This window comes from Takifugu flavidus, chromosome 7 (genome assembly GCF_003711565.1).
Source record: "Takifugu flavidus isolate HTHZ2018 chromosome 7, ASM371156v2, whole genome shotgun sequence".
Taxonomy (NCBI): Eukaryota; Metazoa; Chordata; class Actinopteri; order Tetraodontiformes; family Tetraodontidae; genus Takifugu; species Takifugu flavidus.
Window position 1 is genome coordinate 1127205 of NC_079526.1, and position 19307 is coordinate 1146511.

General features: G+C 41.7%; 4 protein-coding genes across 5 annotated transcripts; 2 read left to right on the top strand and 2 right to left on the bottom strand.

Moving 5' to 3' along the window:
* The first annotated feature begins 437 nt into the window (after positions 1-437).
* zgc:109982 (uncharacterized protein LOC553564 homolog) lies at positions 438-3542 on the top strand. 2 transcript variants are annotated; one of them, XM_057037425.1, is made up of 6 exons: positions 438-647; positions 1789-1950; positions 2065-2244; positions 2325-2418; positions 2921-3104; positions 3221-3542. In XM_057037425.1, the coding sequence occupies exons 1-6, from the start codon at positions 551-553 to the stop codon at positions 3455-3457; spliced, it is 954 nt and encodes a 317-aa protein (XP_056893405.1). In that variant the 5' UTR covers positions 438-550; the 3' UTR covers positions 3458-3542. The 2 variants fall into 2 exon arrangements, with proteins under 2 accessions (XP_056893405.1, XP_056893406.1); XM_057037426.1 differs by having other exon boundaries at positions 445-671.
* Positions 3543-4077: 535 nt separating this feature from the next.
* On the top strand, positions 4078-5575 carry dr1 (down-regulator of transcription 1). The gene is made up of 4 exons (XM_057038380.1): positions 4078-4446; positions 4613-4848; positions 4929-5092; positions 5232-5575. Exons 2-4 carry the CDS (start codon positions 4620-4622, stop codon positions 5376-5378), a joined length of 540 nt encoding a protein of 179 aa, XP_056894360.1. The 5' UTR covers positions 4078-4446; positions 4613-4619; the 3' UTR covers positions 5379-5575.
* A 2900-nt stretch (positions 5576-8475) lies between these two features.
* Positions 8476-13088, bottom strand: med8 (mediator complex subunit 8). Its single transcript, XM_057038378.1, has 7 exons — positions 12980-13088; positions 12698-12819; positions 11590-11734; positions 10556-10696; positions 10028-10115; positions 9712-9942; positions 8476-8977 (listed from the first exon to the last, which is right to left on the bottom strand). Exons 1-7 carry the CDS (start codon positions 12983-12985, stop codon positions 8907-8909), a joined length of 804 nt encoding a protein of 267 aa, XP_056894358.1. The 5' UTR covers positions 12986-13088; the 3' UTR covers positions 8476-8906.
* Positions 13089-14009: 921 nt separating this feature from the next.
* Positions 14010-16654, bottom strand: tmco1 (transmembrane and coiled-coil domains 1). The gene is made up of 7 exons (XM_057038379.1): positions 16452-16654; positions 16003-16080; positions 15854-15913; positions 15720-15766; positions 15564-15631; positions 15344-15488; positions 14010-14456 (listed from the first exon to the last, which is right to left on the bottom strand). The coding sequence occupies exons 1-7, from the start codon at positions 16519-16521 to the stop codon at positions 14358-14360; spliced, it is 567 nt and encodes a 188-aa protein (XP_056894359.1). The 5' UTR covers positions 16522-16654; the 3' UTR covers positions 14010-14357.
* Between the last annotated feature and the right edge of the window lie 2653 nt (positions 16655-19307).

Genomic DNA, 19307 nt, shown 5'->3' on the forward strand with positions numbered 1-19307 from the left:
TCTCCTCTACCCCTCCCCTCTCCTCTCCTCTCCTCTCCTCTCCTCTCCTCTCCTCTCCTCTCCTCTCCTCTCCTACCTATCCTATCTTCTACCTGTCCTCCCCCTTCTCCTCTCTCTTTACCCAGCCGGCCATCAGCAGGAGGGTCCCCCTACATGAGCCTGGTCCTGCTCAAGGTTTCTTCCTGTTAAAGGGGAGTTTTTCCTTGCCACTGTTGCTTGTCTGGGGTCAGGCCCTGGGTTTCTGGAAAGCGCCTTGAAACAATTTTGATTGTATAAGACGCTATATAAATAAAGATTGATTTGATTTGATTTGACAATCATCTCTTAATTAAGTGCCTTGTCAGCCTAATTGCCTAATGTCCATGTAGCATTAACAGGACACGTGCTGTTGTTAATCTTCAGCCAGCGACCTTCTGCTGAGTTGCAGGTTTGTGGATTAAGGATTGTGCCTTCCCAGCACCTTGGAACTCTTGGGTATCTCTTCAACCATAGCTGTGGGGTTCTTCTGCTTCCTTCCATTAAACATCAAAGATAATTACTCTTGGACAGCATGACCCAGAAAGTGGTTCTCATAACAGGCTGTTCCTCTGGAATTGGCCTCTCCTTGGCTGCACGCATTGCGAAGGATGAGAAGAAAAGATTCATGGGTAAATCTACTGTGTGTTTATGAGGTTTGTCTTAAATTCTGCCGTTCGTTTTAATTGGAAGTGTATAACTCGTATTTGAATTAACATCTGCTTTGATCAGGGTGAACCTTTCACCAGTCAGAGAAGAACTTAAACAAGAGGTGTGATTATGACAAAACATAACAGCTGGAAATCCAAGCAAGCCTCAACTACCATCAATTCATTTCAAATATGTTGACGTGCAACTTCATTTAGTTGGTGTTTAATTATTTAGGTGCCATTAGGTTCACTTAGATGTTAATTTTAGAGAGCGGTGTTGGAGTGGAGTCCAAAGTATTTGAAAAAGTTCACTAACTGAAGGAGAATGAGGTGAGTTGGAGTTTTGCACCCCTATCTTGTGTGTTTGGGACTCATCCTCCAAAACCCAGCAAGGCGAATTTATACCAAATGGTTCAATTTTGGTCTCATCTGACCACTGGAACATCCCATCCCTCCTCTGTATCCTTTGGATGGTCATTGCTGGCTTGAGTAGAGGGACATTGTGAGGGTCTGGAGGATTTTAATCCACAAGGGTATATGGTGTTACTAATGGTGACCTCTGAGATGAGATCTTGCATGGAGCCCCGGTCCAAGAGAGTAGGAGGGGGTAATTCCTTCTGTTTTCCATTTAATAAATACACCAACAGTTGTAGCTGTCTCACCAGCTGCTGTCCTGTCCTGTAGCCCATTGCAGCCTGGTGCATATTGTCCCCAGTGTCCTTGGACAGCTCTTTGGGAGACAGGTTGGAGTCTGATTGACTGTCAAGACAGATGTTGTTCAGAGTAGTAAAACGTTTGAACCGGTGCAATAAGTGAGGGGCAGAATTCTTGCTGCTTGATAGGTGAACAAATACTTATTTCAAGCGACAAAATCCAAATTGTTATTTCAAATAAATTCAGACAGCATCATTGTCTGGGGGTTTGATTCTGTTTCTCACCATTGAAGTTTACATACAATTGAAATGAAAGACTTTGTACATGGGGACACCTGAAAAGTCCCCTACTGTATAGGCCAGTTAAAAATCTACTTATTCCTGATGATTGCAACTGTATTTATTTAAGGTTTGAAAGCAGCCCAAACATTTAAAGTTAGTTTCCTGCTCAAATGGACATTTGCTTTTAGTCTATGCCACCATGAGAAACCTGAGTAAAGGTGAGGCTCTGGTTAAGGCCGCGGGTCGCACTTTGGGCCGGACTTTGGAGATCAAACAGCTGGATGTGTGTGATGAGGACTCCATCAGAGCTTGTGTGGACAGCCTGCCTGACCGCAGGGTAGATATTCTCAGTAAGTTAACATCATTGGCATCTCTTCACAGAAATTTGTTTTTACTGTCCTCATCAAAGCCACAGTGCAGTTGTCTTCATAGGTCTGCTGTCTGTGCTTGATATGCTCTCGTAGTCAGCAATGCTGGGATGGGTCTTATCGGACCCATTGAGTGTCAGTCGATTGGCGAGATGAAAACTGTGATGGACACCAACTTCTTTGGACTTGTGAGGTTGGTGAAGGAAATCCTGCCAGATATGAAGAGGAGAAAGAGGGGACACATCGTTGTTATCAGCAGTGTGATGGGAATTCAAGGTGGGGGTGTTCATCCACTATAAGAACACCGGTTTGTGGAAAAATGTGTTTTTAATGATGTTCACGCTCGTCTCCTGCAGGAATTCTCTTCAATGACATCTACGCAGCATCCAAGTTTGCTGTGGAAGGCTTCTGTGAGAGCCTGGCTGTACAAGCGCTGAGGTTTCAGCTCAAGTGAGATGCTGATGTGTTCAGACAGAACACATGTCTTCATGTTAGTTAGTTAACCTGTACAGATCTCTCATTAAAATGCAAAGTGCAACTTTGTGAAATTCAAATATAAATAAAACAGTGTAAAACCAGCTACACAAGCACGAGTAGGCTGGTTTTACTCCAGCCCTCACCTGCATCTTCATCAGCCTCCCATTAGGACCACAAGCCTCCCAGTACCTGACCAGCAAACTACATTCTGTATCTTCTAGCATCTCTTCAGCCAGTGTGGTAGGCTCCTTCCATAGAGGATAACAGGCATCCAAACGGAAGGATACAACAGTGGGATTGTACAAATTATTAAATACAATTTACACATTTTTACATGCACAATCCAAAGAATGTATTGTTGTTTTAGTGGCACAAAAAGTTGTGGCTTTAATCGAGAGATGTCCTTTTTATATGTCAGTCTTAACTTATGGTGCCATTCTTGAGCACCTTAACATGTTGAACTCTTTGTTCTCAGTATCAGCCTTATTGAGCCTGGGCCGGTCATAACAGAGTTTGAGCGGAAGGTCTACGAAGAAGGCTTGAAGACTGACCTGAGCAAAGCCGATGAAGTGACCGCTGACATGTTCACTAATATCTACTTGAAAAACTACAAACAGATCTTTGAAACCTTGGGGCAGACCGCAGACGACATTGCTGAGGTGTCGCGTCTCACTCGAATACAAACGTTCTACAGACATTTTCTATTAATGTGTTTACTACGTATTTTGTCCATTCAAATGTCTGAAGTTGAACTGTACTCTTTTTTTCTTTCTAGCATACTCTCAAGATAATCAGCATGGACAACCCCCCTTTTCGCCATCAGACCAACACACTTTATACTCCCATGACCACGCTGAAATATGCTGACCCCAACGGTGACCTCCCCATTGATACCTTTTACAAGATGGTGTTCGAGCATGACAAGATCTTTAATGCCAGTCTGAACTTCCTCAAACTTTTGCGGTGGAGAAGCCGAAAGAGTTTCACCTTGGAAAAAGACAATAACAACTAAGTTCTCACTACTGAGTCTATACCTTACCTGTTAGCTGTAAGATTAGTAGTCAATAAAATGTTGTGTTTAAAGCCAACAAATGGAATCATCCTCCACCATGAGAAGAGTCATTCACACTCATCATCCCATTTACTCTCCATACTTTCTTAACCTGGCAAGAAATACACAGCCTTAAGTTAATCTAGAGTAAAAACAGAATGAGCAAGTGGGAAATAATTATTGGGGGGATTATTGAATGAAAAGTAAACACCTATTTTCAAGGTATTCAAATAGAAATTGGGCATCTTAAAATAATACATTTTAAGGAAAAATAGAAATATATACACTATACATAATTTTATATTGAATAAAATGATTGTGACACATGCTAGATTTACGGTATTTACTGACAGACAGACAGACAGACAGACAGACAGACAGACAGACAGACAGACAGACAGACATGCATGCATGCATGCATGCAAGTGTTCTTAATGATCAGGTCAAAGTCCCTCTGTTGCCAACTTTTGGGTTTATTTAGGTTTATTTGGGCCAGGCGTAAGCTGACGCCCTCCTGGTGGAGCTCATGATACCGGGCGGGCAACTTTAAACTCTGCCCTCCTCGGGCTGACGTACATCCGCCTTTTTTGACGTCGTTTCCGGGTGGATTTTAAGCTAATGTTTTCCCCAAATAATATCGGTACAGTTGCATCGTAAGCGTATTAAGACAGTTTGCGGTGTTTGAAGTAGAATAATCGACAGTGTTGTGGCAAGTCTGTTATGTTCGTCTCTTGTGCTAAGCTAACTTTAACACAAACCAGGAAGAGCCCTTTTAGTTTTGCTGTTTTGTCTTTGCTTCTCGGCGTCATTACTTCTGGGACCACAAATGTTTGGCTAGCAAAGCGCATTTGATCTCAATTTTGGCTTGTTTTAATGGTTAGCGTGACTGGAACGTGGGTTGGTACGTTTTATTCCATTTAACCATTGAAGAAGCGACTTTGTTTGAGCAAGTAAAACTACTTCTCGTTTCGGCGAACAAGCTAGCCAGTTAGCTCACTTAAATGAGAAGTCTGCCGCTGTTGACAGTGGAACAGACCGTCTCCAATTCGACAATTTACTTGCTGTATTAAGTTTATGAGCTCAAAGGGGCCTCTGTTGGTTTATTTTCTGAATTAGTCGTCATATGCTTGCCGCGATGGCTTCTTCTGGAAACGACGACGACCTCACAATCCCCAGAGCAGCCATTAACAAGATGATTAAAGAAACTCTTCCAAATGTACGTGTGGCCAACGATGCCAGGGAGCTTGTGGTTAACTGCTGCACGGAGTTCATTCACCTGATCTCCTCAGAAGCCAATGAAATATGCAACAAGTCGGACAAAAAGACTATATCTCCAGAGCATGTAATCAACGGTAAGTGCTGCTTTGTTGAGTAGCCGCCCTGTTCATGGCTTGCAAACTACAAATCTCCCTGCAAATGCTTCCACACGCAGCCCTGGAGAGCCTTGGCTTCGGCTCGTACATAACCGAGGTAAAGGACGTGCTCCAAGAGTGCAAAACTGTTGCTCTGAAAAGGAGAAAAGCGAGTTCCCGACTGGAAAACCTGGGAATCCCAGAAGAGGAGCTCCTCAGACAACAACAGGAATTATTTGCCAAGGTAGGAATAATTGAGGAGAAACTACAAAACATCGCGTGTTTCGATAGTAACAATTCTGTCACGGCGTATTTCTGCATTAAAATGCACCCAAACGTGCACATCCATGTTTTGGTTTGACCTGTGCCTCTTGACCCGGCAGGCCCGGCAGCAGCAGGCAGAGATCGCTCAGCAGGAGTGGCTGCAGATGCAACAGGCAGCACAACAGGCGCAGATCGCAGCATCGTCTGCCAACCCGGCTCAGCAGACCAATTCCTCTCAGGATGAGGATGAAGAGGAGGACATGTAATCACAACATCTTCAACATTTGGGTCCCTTCCTGGGACTCGACTGGTGCTTTCATCGGCAGGAACTTAAGACATGCGCAGCTGCTGGAACACATCTGTGTAAGCTGACGTCAAATGGACGGGACAGTCAAAATACCAGCACCAGATTAGCAGATTGGAAATGTACAACTGTCAATAAAGTGTTTTTGATTAATCTTTATTTCTTGAATATAACTTTTTTGTTATGACTACTTCTGTTATTTCGGGGGTTTGGGTTTGGAGGTTTCTGGGTTTTGGACAAGAAGTAATATGTAAAATTGATTTTGTGGAAAAGCACGCGTTTCGTCTTGGCTACTCAATCTTGTAGACCAAAATAAATATGAATAACAACTAATTTAAATCAGTGCTCATTTACGGCCTGGAAGGGTTGTAGAGCTGGATCAAAGAAAATGCAGCTCATGAATTTAATCTGAAGATGGCAGCCACAGGTGTGGAAGCACAAAACTAGAATGAACAGGAAATGGGTGAAAGCAGCAGAACAAGTGACGAGGTGTCACAGTTGTATTGGAACCACAGACAAGGAAACTTCTGGTATATTACAGATATAGTCTGAAAGTCATGTCACTTTTATTTTACTCCCCATTTTGTTACTTTACAACCAAAAACATGAATGAACAAATAAATATGAAGCTCAAGAAATCCTATGATCTCTTAACTCTCATTACCCACAATCCCAGCTGCTCTCGGAATGAGTAATTAAACACACCGCAAGACCTGCAAGAAAGGTTTTGAAATTCTTGACCTATTAAAAAAGGATGAAATTGGACATGATTTGATGAATAGTAATCACAGCCGTCATTATGACATTTGGATCCAAGTGGAGACCTGATCCATGCGTGGCATTTGACCCACCGTAAAAGATGGCATAAACGGTTCTGGGGGTGGGGTGAGCTGGATGAAAGATGGTTCTGAGGGAACAAGAGGTGCAGGAAACAACATTGCGAATGAAGTAGACCAGTGGGAAAACCAACTGCTGCTTCCCAAAACCTTGAGTGAGGAGAGCTGATGGAGACCAGGGAGGGAGGGAAACTGAAACTGTTGTGGCCACATCATTGGGTTACTATTCATCACAAGATAAAGAATGTATGGACAAGGTTGCGCAGTGGAAGGTTTGACTCCCTTTACCTTCAGAACTACCTTCGTTCCTCATGATATACTTTCAACCAGGTGTTGAAACATTCCTGAGATTTTGGTTTCTATTGCTGGTTGGTTCGCAAAGGTGATCGATTAGACTGAGATCAGGTGACTGGAGGTCCCAGGAGCAGACTGGACTCATTGTCATGCTCCAGATGATCTCTGTCATGTGCATATCCTGCTCGAAGTAGCCATCGAAGATGGTTCACTGTGATCGTAAATGGATGAACATGAGCAAGTCACTTTCATGTTCCTAGCCGACAGCAGGGGTTAGTCTTCTGCTGTAGCCCATCTTCTTCAGGGTTCCAGAGACAGTCTTTTACAATCCTCAGTTGCAACCAGTGGTTATTTGACATATTGTTGCCTTTCCATCAGGACCAGTCTGCCCTTCTCCAACACCAACATCATTTTCATCCACACAACTACCTCACATGACATGTCCTCTGTTTGGGACTCTTCTCTGTAGACCCTGGAGATGGTTGTGGGTGAAAATCCCAGTTGATCAGCAGGTTCTAAAATCAGCCCTCCTGGCACCAACAACCAGCCACGCTCAAAGTCACTTAGATCCCCTTTCTTCGCCATTCTGATTCTGGTTTGGTGTCCAGACTCAAGTCCAGCTGGAGCTGCTCAGAGTCTTGGCAGAACATTCTCAAATCCAGATGTGCAAAACTTTTAGTGTCTCATTAAAAGGACTGAAGGCTGTAGAGGTATTCCAACCCAGTAATAGGTCAAGGTTTTGGAAGCATCACAGCGACGTGTGACCAATGACAACTACCATTGGAGATCAACTGCTGCCTGACATGCAAAAATAACGAAACCTCTTTTGACACTTCTGACTTTGATCACATAACTCCTGTAATGGCGCCACTTCATTGGCTGCCCGTTAAATTTAGAATAATTTTTAAAACCCTTCTTTTGACCTACAAGGTCCTCAGAGGCCTAGCTCCATCCTACCTGGAGGAGCTAGTGATACCTTACCAGCCCAATAGACCGCTCCGCTCTCAGAATGCTGGTCTACTTGTGGTCCCCAGAGTTTCTAGGAGTAGAATGGGGGGCCGAGCATTTAGCTACCAGGCCCCCCTGCTATGGAACCAGCTCCCTGTCCAGGTACGGGAGGCTGACTCCATCGCTACTTTTAAGATCAGACTTAAAACCTACCTCTTTGAAAAAGCTTATTGTTGTTAATTCTGCAGTTCCAGTTACTATCATAGACAGACAAACTATCATACTTAGGGGGTCGTCTAATCGTTAGGTCACATCTTAGCTATGCTGCTATAGGCCGAGGCTGCCGGGGTCCAGAAACATGATCACCTGACAGGCCTCTGTCACCCCACTGGGTCATGGTTTCCTCTCCTCTCCTCTCTTCTCCTCCTCATCATCAAGCAGACTAGTTATGATGATTCCTGTGTAGTTCTTCTGATTCCCCCCCATTTATTTCCAGGTATCGCCGCCTTCGGAGCTGCATGATGACCTCCGGCCCGGCTGACCCGTCGTATAGTGTATTATTGTGTGTGTTTCTGTGCTTCTCTCCCTTCTCCTTTTCCTCTCCCTCTCCTCTCTCTCTACCCAGCCGGCCATCAGCAGGAGGGTCCCCCTACATGAGCCTGGTCCTGCTCCAGGTTTCTTCCTGTTAAAGGGGAGTTTTTCCTTGCCACTGTTGCTTGTCTGGGGTTAGGCCCTGGGATTCTGGAAAGCGCCTTGAAACAATTTTGATTGTGTAAGACGCTATATAAATAAAGATTGATTTGATTTCTTCCACTTTCCGAACCTTCTGCGTCTCAGCCCAGTTCCCCACAGATTTAACTACCACCGCTCCATTATCTGACAGTTTTTTTTTCTCATTTCATTCTCACCAGTGGAAACACACAACACATCTGAAAAACTGATGTTTCAGGAGCACAACTGGTAGCATGACAGCACTGCAAATCTGGAAACAAAATTAAATATAAAGGTACATTTATTAACCCAACATTCAGATCCCTTAGACGTTTGGAAATTATTCCACTGACAAAAAAAAAAAAGTAACTTTTCAGAGGTGCAAATGTCTTTTCAAACTACAGAAACTACACAAGTTTACAACTATACACAAGTTTAAGCAAGATTTCGTAAAAAGACGAGTACAAATATTAAAATACTGGCTCAAATCTTCTCTTGAATGAAATGATAGATGTATATATCTATATCAATATATAGATATGTGTGTGTGTATATATATATGTTATCACAAATATTTACTGAGTCTTTTCTGATTTTACAGAGACACATTTAGGCCTCAAGTTAGTTATTTTCATGGAAATTATTGTTGTTTATTGTGGTCCCATATGTGTCAGTTCAGGACAATGGCAGGGCAGCTGGGCTCAGCGGTTGTAAGGATGCATGGAGGAAGCTGCAGCTTTGATGTTGGTCTTGATGCTGCTCGACATCTTTCCTGAAAAAATGAAGCGGGATATGAAAACAAAAAACCCACATTTTCAACACAAATACCAAACCAAATAAATTAATCTGTAAATGAGTATCAAGAGTATTTGTATCAACATGACGCAACTAAAGACAGATATAAGGATGTTCTCATGTGACCAGGTCGTATTAAAGTGTCAATATGACATGAATCATCATAATGAGATAAACAATGAATTAACATAAACACAAACTACAACAGGACGCCAATAGTTCAGCCCATGGGAGGGGGTAGTTCAGACCATGGGAGGCGGTAGTTTGGCTGAGAAGCTGTTCCGGTAGGTGGCTACGTTTAAACTACTTTTCTAGCTGAAGGTGTGGCAGAGCTGTGGGCCCTCAGACAGTAGTGGAAAAACACGACTTTTCTGATGCCTCTTCTATAAGTTAACGGGATTTTTGGGCTGCGAAAACCCCCTTACCCCCCCCCCCCCTTCAGTTCTGCATAAATATTTGGAAGAGTGCATTTAAAGGATTTATTGTTGAAAGAAATGCTGGGATTATTGGGAGGTATTTTCAGGTCTGGATGGCTTCAACAAATATGCAGACTGTCTTGTTAATCGATTATTCATATACAGGTGATCACATTAATATAGGACACACACGGATCAGGGGCCACTTTAAAAGTGCTGTTTATATAGGGCTGCAGCAGCGTCTCTCTGACCCAGGGAAATAAACCAAGTATAAAAAGCTCTCCCTGGCTCTTACCTTGCTGCCCCGGCTGCTGTGGACCAACAGAACCTGCCTGCTGGACTGGCCCAGCCCCGATGGTTGCCTGCTGTAAAGCTGAAGTGCCACCCATCATGGTCCCTGGACCTGGATGTCCCTGAGCCACGGGACCCGGAGGCCTACATTTGGAAAGGCCTTTCCCAAATGCAACAGCTCCAACCAACGTGTTCGTGTCAGCAGGGTTGAAATACTGTTTATTTTGTCGCAATGCTGGGAAAGATAATGAGATAAACCAAGAATGAAACACAAACCCTCCATCTGGATTGAAGAAAATGAGTTTTCTACTGAAACTTACAGATGCTCTCTGCCTCTCTCTCATCACGAGGGTTGTTCAGCTTCTCCAGCAGGCTGGAACACAGTTTATTCAACGCCTGGATCTGCTTCTGTCATACAGTATTCATAGATTGTTCTCATGACTAAAGGGGAAAGAATTACCGGGGAGCATAAAAACCAGGAATGAAAATGTAACAAGTAATTCAAATTTAAGAGGTAGACTGTTTTTTCACATTTCACACCAAGTGTGCAACATCACTTTAAAATCAAATCAATCTTTATTTATATAGCTTCTGTTACAATCAAAATTGTTTCTAGGTGCTTTCCAGAATCCCAGGGCCTAACCCCCAACAAGCAACAGTGGGAAGGAAAAACTCCCCTTCAACAGGAAGAAACCTTGTTAAAGATAGGGTCTGACTATTTTTAGACTGTCACACACACACACACACACACACACACACACACACACACAATTTCAAATGTAAAAGAAGAGTACAAGTCAAGTGATAACACCAGCCGATGGTTACACCTGGACTCAAAGTAGACCAACCTGTGCCACCTCTACACCAATACGTGCTGCCTCTGCAGTCAGCTGCTTCTCTTGTTCCTCCACATCTGGGTCAGGCTTTGTCCGCAAGTAGTCCGGAACAATCTCATGGCTGAACACTGGGAGGCGCTGCTCTGTGAGTTTCTGAGCACAAATTGAAGAGTTTGATGTGCACCACTTCAAAACGTCAAAAGGAGATTTATCACAATGGCACTGGCCAAACCTACAGAGTTTAGGTTTGGTGAATACACAAGTATCTGACTTGGACGACAAGATGGAATCAAAAAGAGCAGACATTTTACAATCCAACAAGATGATCTCCGCTGATGCGAGTGCTGATTCACCACCAAAATTATAGGCAAGAAAACATGACAACGCATGAGTCAGTCTGTTTCAGGGTGGATGTAAACCCTAATTTACCTGTGGTTTTCCCACAGTAAAGAGATCCGAGTGCATCGGCTCCTTTGGTTGTGACCTCTTTTGGTCAATGCTGCTGTGTTGCACCTTGGTTCCACAAATTTTGCTCTATTCTTATTACTCACCGAAAGTAGTAACGCCCCCACTGCAGCTATAGTTCACCCAGTTCCACGAGGCTCCCACTGGCCACAAATGTCTTTCCCAGTCATTTGATCAGATTTTCTCAGCACGGTCATGCTAGTGCACGAGGTAAATATTTATGGCCATTCTCAGTCAATTAAAAAAATAAATAATTAAAAAATTAAAAAATTAAAAAAGTTTCTACATATGGTGTTCCAGAGTCACTATAGGTCCACTTCAGTGATTTTCAAGTGTGGAAAAATACCCAGACTTTTTGAGTTCTATGCAGCAATTTAAACGTTATTTTAATATTTTGTTTCCATATTGTCCCCAGGGCCTGTGGTGCCAGATCCAGGTAAAATGAAAAAAGCTGTTCAATTTGAGTGACCCTGTAGAAATCTGTATATACTATAACTGGACACATTTTAGTCTGTAGAAACTAAAGTTTAAATCTATTTTCCTGAAGTGTATGGAAAAAAGTCACGGAGCAGGACACTTACAGCTAAATCCTCATCGCGATCTGGTGACAGAAGAAGTGGTATTATAACTTGGTTCCGGAAGGATGGTGTTTTCTCATTCCTGAGCAGCTTGTTGATGGTGTTTAACTGACCCGACAGAAGAGCAAAATTGTCCAGTACAGTGGGCCTGAAAGCAATCAATCAGAAATTAAAGTAACAGCTTTGGGGAGGTGCTTCTCCAAACAGAAAACAAGAAAACACAATTGGGAAAACGTTTAAGCTGGATTTATATTAAAGATGTAATTTAAAAAAAAAAAAAAAAAAAAAAAAGCACATCAGATGCACAAAGTTAGTTACTGACCAGAATAACAACCCACACCAGTGTCTGTGTAGTCCTTGTGATAGGCTACATGCCCATCACAGGGCAACATCAACAGCTGTCCTCAGTGGCTCCTCTAGATTGTTCTTTAATAACATTTGAAGTTACAGTTGTGAATTCTTTAGGATGCAGATGATGCTAACGGGATAACACTTAAAGCAGGCTAAAGCCTGAAATGTCATTTACAACAGAAAACACAATGAATCCTACTCCCAAATACAGTATGGTCACAATATGAGACAGCAGTCAGAGACATGCACATGTCCCTAGAAATACATGATATACAGTGCAAAGAAAAATAGTGTTTTGCATGGTTTTCATAAGAGATCTGTTCTTCTTCAAGACCAGGAACAGTTTGGTCCTGGATAAAACTGTAATTAATAATGACAGTAGAGAAGGTTTGCCTTGAGGCCTCTCCAGCAAACATTAAGCTCCCCAAAAAGGCCACCAACCAGCTCAACAAGGCATGTGAACCATGATCTTCATTTTGGGACTGTTCATGCTCATTTCTTTTTTTTCTGATGTTTGTTTTAAACATTTCCCAGTAAAAATAAATCTTTATTGTATTGCTGGATCAAACATGGGGGCCGGGAGCTTTTGCATGCATTTGGATGATAAAGCGTATGTGATTTGGTTAATTTAAGCTGTGTTCTTTAGTGTAAATGTGAATGGCTCCAAGGCACCAGCTCAAAGCTTGTGGAAGGTTTGGCAGTCCTTCTGATGATCGAGTTGAGCGATACGGTTTCTGTCAAGAATATCGAGTGTACTTACCACATTAACCGCTCATATTCATTCTCCAATTTGTAAATGAAACTATGGAGAGCAGTTTTGACGTGGGCCACCCGAGAGATGAGAGATTCTACCGACGCTTCCAGCTGCTTTTCCTCTCGTTGCTGGTGAAAGCAAGAGCACAAACGGATTCCCAAATTCACATCAATAATTCCAGAGTACTTGTATTAGCCAAACCCGATGTACGACTATTCCCTCAGTGACTACATTAGATAAACGTCCGCACAAGTTATCATGATAAATAAATCAAGAACCAAAACATACCTGCATTTTGAACCTCCAGTTACTGTTGGACGCAAATTTATGACGTCTTCTTCTTCTTCGTTTTCTTCTTCTTCTTCGTTTACGGGAGTCGAACTGTATCGGCACAAAACAGCGCCCTTTATAGGTCAGTCTCGATCACTATATCCCGATTGTTCTAAAACTAATATACTCTCAATTTTTAGTTGCAAATATCCCTCTAAAGTTTCCAGAAAATATTTACGTGGGCACATGAAAATGTTAAATGTAATTATCTGTTATATGTTTTTTCCTGCTGTTTTTCATTTGGCGTTGGTAAAGAGTGCAGATAGAAGACCATCTAATACTACTTACCCATTTCTCTAAAGTAAAATTGAATTAAAAATGAATGAATATGAATTGATAGGTTCTATGATGGTTCTGATTGCTGCTCTTGATACAGTGGATAATCGCCACCTGTTACAGAGACTGGAGGTCACTGGGATTAGAGGCACTAGACTGGTTTAGCTCATAGTCAGATCAGATAGATTCCAGTTTGCTCATATTTATTTTTCCTCTTCATATAAGGTTAGTAATGAGTTCCACTACTAATCTGTACTTGGACCTCTGCTTTTCTCTTGGCCTACGCTCAGTCTGTAAGGTGAAGTCAGTTTCATCCTGTTGTCTTGGAAAACATTATCCAGCTGCAGGAATGCATTCAGCTGTATTTATCTACACGTTTGTGTTTAATCCTCCTCAGGAAAAGATAAACTAATCTCTTCGTTACTCTGGATGATCTACCCTTTAATTTCCCTGTTACGTTTCTTGGTATAAGCTTAGACTCACATACACAAGAGCACCTTTTTTCAACTCTTTTTTTTACTCTCCTCTCATTTCTTGTGTAGATTTGTGCTGTTGCCCTCTCGCCTCGCGCATGTAATCATAAGCTTAGGCTAATCATAAGCTTCAGTCTCTTCAGATGTTAAGACTTACTTCCAAGCTGCTGATTCCATCAGTATGAAAAAAAAGCAACTGATGTCTTTATTCCATAAGAATTAAAACACAGGACACAATGGGGAGGAAGTAAAACTCTTAATTTAAAAAAGACCTAAATCTTAGTTAATATGCAAAAATTGTGCATCCAATCTAACTGGCAGAGTGACTGGTTTTGTCCTAATGAAGCATTATAAACAAACAAAAGGTTTGCTGCTGTCTGATGATCACAGAGGAGATCCAGTGGATCTCTGCACTGCATGCAAACGTCTAAGGACAGCTTCTACCTCTAAATTTTTGTCAAAGTTAAATAAAGCATAGTCAATAAATCCAACAGAAGGTGATTTAATGAAGCTGCAAAATGAATGCTCCAGCTCTGCAGACGCTGCTCCGCACCATCATACTGCAGTAAGAACGTCCCGTCTGATGCTTAAGAAAACTTTGCTGCTTGAGGAGGAGGTCCCAAGAAGCCTCCAGCTTGTTTTGTAGCAGCTCTTGAGGGGGCCAGACCCAGCATCTTCTGGATGTTCTGGAGCAGAAACAGCACAATACATGTTGGCTAAACAACCAAAATGTCAAAATGGCCATTGTACATTTGATCCTTTCTTAATTGTTTTTCTCCAGGAGATGGGCCATTAGAGTAAATTAAGTTAACCCTATTATCCTACAATGACAAAAACATGGAGAACATATGTAATGTACATCTGCTCCTCTCCTACACCCCCCCACCCCCCCCCCCCCCCATCAGCTGTTTTTGGGAATAATTCCTCTCTGTCCGCTTCAAAAAAAAGCATTCTTTTAAAGGAAATGAGGAGCCCCACTGCTTTTCTTGAACCTTGTGTTTGAATTTTATCTGTTGTCCCAATATGTATATATTTCCATATGTTACTATGGTTTACTGTAACTAATTTCTAATAGTGCGCTTTCTTGCCTGGCTCTCCCTCGAAAAAATATTTAATCTCAGTGAAGTTCCAATTGAAATAAAGGATATAACAGCAACAATAACAAGCAGTTCTGGCTGGGCCACTCATGGTCATTTACAGTTGATCCAACTGCACTAATTGATATTTAGCTTCGGACCATTACCCTGTTGAAAGATGAGCCCTCTGCCCAGCCAGAGGTCCTGAATGATCTCAATTAGGTCTGAGTTCATTGGACTTTCTGTGCTGGGTTCCATTCAACTGCCCCTCAACCCTCAGCAGCTGACCTGTGTGTCTCTGACACCAGATCCCCTTTACAGCGCATAGACATTCAGCAAATAAAAAGGATTCCTTTAAGCTTACTGTACATACGGTGACTTTGCAACCTTTAGCCCTCTTCAACTCAAAACACATTTCATTATGTGGATTTGATGACAGGACCACACAAAAAGATGTTATATGCCAGAGGAAAAATGTGACATTTAATCAAAAATACCTGTCTGATGGACATTGTGCAGAGGATGTAGAGGAAAATAAAAGAACAGTCAGTGTAGTCTTCTCCCAGCAAGTTACGATGTGACAGTCCCTGAATGTATGAGAGCGGGACAAATGGGAGCTTGGCGACCACTCTGCCGTCAAAGCTGAAGGAAAGCACAGTCATTAGCAGCTGCTTGTTTGGAGGGATCTGTATGTTCTGAACAGATGAAACTACTCACATGGAGTTAAACATGCCCATCAAAGCAGTGAAGCAGAAGCCAATGGCAAACATGGACTTCATGCGCACCTGCATACAGAAAATTTGCAAGAATTTATGGAATGCAAAACATGAAATGAAAACAAACTAGATTTAGACATAAAATTAAGCATCATACCATAGACAAGTCTCTGTTGTTGTTTTTCAGCTTCTCTTCTTGTCTTTCTGTAATACATTTAGAAATGTAGAGATTCATTAGTAAGTAAAACATGCTTGCTGATACTTCATTATTAGAATTTACTGGGTTTCTACCAATTTTCTTCTTCTGCTGACGCCCTGCAGATTCTGTAATGGTTTCTTTTTTCTTCTCCACTAATATTGAACAAACAAAAGCCAATAGAGATTAACTCACTTCAGTCAAAGCTGACCCAACATGAAGCCCTGCTGGATGAGATACTTACGCTTTTTGCTTTGTTTTTCCACTTCAGCCTTCAGCTTTTTGTACTTTTCAGTTCGATACACTAAAACCCAAGTAATCCCTGAAGAAAGACGCAGTTTAAACACAGTAAAGGGCAATAATGCACACTTTGATGCAACCACAACAGGCGCTGGTCTAAAGTCATCGGACTCTGTCGCAATTTTAACCTTTTATTGGTGAATGTTTGCAGATTTTGCCGATCATAGATGTAATAAACAGATTAACAAATGGGATTCAGGAAGCATTAGCTTGGTCGGCTACTCTAGCTGCTTCAGTCGAGCCACTTGGCTTTTGAGGACCAGACTGGGAAAAACCAAATGATCATTAACATTACGATTGATGAAACAAAGCGACACGAATGTGATGTCTTTTATTTCCGTTGTTGTTGACAACGGTGATTAAAACGTCTAACTTTAGAAAAGCGTCACCCACCTTCGGCCAACAACGCTGTACAAACTGAAATGAACACAATAAGAATTGTGTCTGCAAACATGGTACTCATGACGATGATATTCACAGGTTTACCGAAGAGGAGAGAAAGGTTAAAACACTGACAGAACGGGTGCGTGTGCGTCCGGTCTAGAACCGGAACCCGAGCCGCTCGTATCGCTTCTGCGCATGCGCTAAAATTGGCGCTTGCGCAGATATTTTTACGGTCTTTTTCGCCGTCTTTATGACCACCAAATGACTAAACAAAAGCGATTCTAAACATCAGACATGAATGAAATCGACACATTTAAAATCGAAACAACTGTCTATTTAAGAGAAAATAAATAAGGTGATATTTAATAATCAATATTTAATAAAGATCATCTAAATGCATAAATTGAGGTAGCATTCCCTTTCAATTAGACATTTAGGGTCCTACAGATCAGCTTTTTTCATTGTTTCAAATTACGTGAAAATAATTATTGGAATTATTGGAATCACAAAGGTCTAAAATGAGATCTTAAGTCTGAAAAATAGTGCTGATAACAAATGAGGTGATCTTTCCAAATATTTTCCACATGGTTCATACTACAAATAACAGTCAAATCAAAATTATTTTTACACTTTCTGCATAGCTGTATAAAATACATTTATTGAAGAGATGACATTTTTACTTTCAAAAATTAAACCAAAACAGAAATATATACATACAGACTTTCCAAAACAACAACAGCAGCCTAAAGGACCAAAGACGTATGCCTCACAGGAAATCGTATGTGTCAAAGAGCAAATATGACCAAAGAATCTAAAGGATCTTTGACCCTTGATCCAGGACTATATTGTGGAATCTCACATTACATCTACCTGGCAACTGATGGAAACTGATGTTTAAATACATTACTGTCATCTACTGTAGAGGAGTCTAGATGAGTTCTGACCCCCTCAGAACAAAGGCTCACCCAACCCCTCATGTGATGTTACTGTATGTGTGATTGTATAACAGAGTGATTATACTACAGTAAAATATACTTAATATTGATGCAGCATCAGTATATTCTTCACAGACATATTGCCATGTACAATGGGATGAACACCCTTTGACTGGTGCTGGGGTATGAAAGAACTTCAAGAAAACATGCAGACTACAGGAACCATTTATGCTTTAACCTGAGATGCAGACAACACCACGAATCTACCTCTAGTCTAGACCCTCTAGGAAACCCAGAGGAGACAGAGTTGAATCGGCCAAAAAGGGAACAACATTGTCATTCCATATGTTGCAGGGCTTTCTGAGAAGATCAGGAGGATCTTCAACAAACGCAACATCGTGATGCACTTCAATCCCTCCAATACCCTGAGGCAGAAGCTTGTCCACCGAAAGGACAAAACACCGAGACACAAACAGAACAACGTAGTGTCTGCAGTCCAGTGTAACGACGAACGCCAAGACCTGCACATTGGGGAGACAAAACAACCGCTCCTCAAGTGCATGGCACACATTGAAGAGCCAATTCCTCAGGCCAGGACTTAGTCATTCACCTGCATCTGTAGTACAAAGGACACTTGTTTGAGGACAGTGATGTACAGGTTTTGGCCAGGCAGGACAGATAGTTTGAGAGAGGAGTGAAAGAAGCCATCTATGTCAAACTGGAAAGACCATCATTAAAGAGAGGTGGGGCTCTGGGACATGACCTCTCACCTGTTTACAATACAGTTTTGACAAACATCCCCATGTGGAGAAGAGGCCATTCACACGTGGCCACTACCCAATCCCATTGTGTCAGTAGATCAAAAAAACAAAAATAAGTCAACTACTAAAAGAAAGTTAGCGCAGGCGACAGCGGCTCAGTCTGTTAGGAACTGGGCTGAGAAGTGGAAGGTTGTTGGTTTGAGACCCAGTGCAGACAAAGCTCATCCAGGGATGGACCTGCCTTCACCCATATGTGATGAGAGAAGACTATATGTGGGGTAGGAATAGATATTATAATCAAAAGTGTAGTTAAGTGAACTGTAGTAAACAAGTTATCTTAATGTATTATCAATCACTCTGAAAAATATGACATAAAGTGCTAAAAAACTTTAACAAATTCATTGTTATTGTTTGACCTGATCTTGTAGAGCAAACCCCTGATCCAGGTAAGCTGAGGAGCAGTCTGACTGATGAACAGACAAACTACAGATGGGTCATGAAAAGCATTTCAATAACTCTCTGGACAAGTTCATGGAAACACTCAATGCTCAAACTACTCACTGAACAACAATAATGGCATTAAACCATTAGGTTAAGCAAAAACAGCCCATGGTGGAGCTATTCACAGACCTAAAAATGCTTTTGACACAATAAACCACAATACTCAAAAATAAATCAGAATGGCATCAGGGGGAAAACATTGGAAAGGATAATGAGTTATTTATCTGACAGGAAGCATGTTTAGATATGACCTGTGGCGTCCCCCAGGTGTTGGATACTAACGGCATTAAACTGTCTATTGATGACATTTACATGGATTCATAAGTATTGAGGAGGGTTTTATTTGTTATGGCAGTGTCTTAACTGTAGTCTGGGGTTGTCTATTAGTCCAGGATTATCTTTTTGCTTTTTACATGTTTGAAATAAACTAAATGAAACTACACTAAACTGAAATAATAGATTACACAGAGAAACCACATGTTTTCTTTATTAAGAATTATTGAACATTGCATTTCAATATTAGGTACCGGTATTCAGTTTGCCTTGTTTGTGCAGTCGCTTCATCCACACTCCAGTCCTGTTGCTGGCGGTAATACACCATCATCTGGTGTGACAACTACCTAATAACAAAAGAAGAAGAAGATGCGGTGGCAGCAGGAGCAACCAAA

Bases quoted from the DNA above. Each gene is read 5' to 3' on its own strand.
- zgc:109982 (XM_057037425.1), top strand. From the start codon at position 551: ATGACCCAGAAAGTGGTTCTCATAACAGGCTGTTCCTCTGGAATTGGC. The intron at 648-1,788 runs GTAAATCTACTG...ATTTGCTTTTAG, and splicing joins TGAGAAGAAAAGATTCATGG to TCTATGCCACCATGAGAAAC. The intron at 3,105-3,220 runs GTGTCGCGTCTC...TTTTCTTTCTAG, and splicing joins CCGCAGACGACATTGCTGAG to CATACTCTCAAGATAATCAG.
- med8 (XM_057038378.1), bottom strand. The intron at 10,697-11,589 runs GTAAGTGTCCTG...ATTTGTGCTCAG, and splicing joins ATCGCGATGAGGATTTAGCT to AAACTCACAGAGCAGCGCCT. The intron at 9,943-10,027 runs GTAAGTTTCAGT...TATCTTTCCCAG, and splicing joins GAGAGAGGCAGAGAGCATCT to CATTGCGACAAAATAAACAG.
- tmco1 (XM_057038379.1), bottom strand. From the start codon at position 16,521: ATGAGTACCATGTTTGCAGACACAATTCTTATTGTGTTCATTTCAGTT. The intron at 15,632-15,719 runs GTATGATGCTTA...TTCTGTATGCAG, and splicing joins ACAACAGAGACTTGTCTATG to GTGCGCATGAAGTCCATGTT. The intron at 14,457-15,343 runs GTATTTTTGATT...TTTCTGCTCCAG, and splicing joins GCACAATGTCCATCAGACAG to AACATCCAGAAGATGCTGGG.
- dr1 (XM_057038380.1), top strand. From the start codon at position 4,620: ATGCTTGCCGCGATGGCTTCTTCTGGAAACGACGACGACCTCACAATC. The intron at 4,849-4,928 runs GTAAGTGCTGCT...TTCCACACGCAG, and splicing joins TCCAGAGCATGTAATCAACG to CCCTGGAGAGCCTTGGCTTC. The intron at 5,093-5,231 runs GTAGGAATAATT...TTGACCCGGCAG, and splicing joins AACAGGAATTATTTGCCAAG to GCCCGGCAGCAGCAGGCAGA.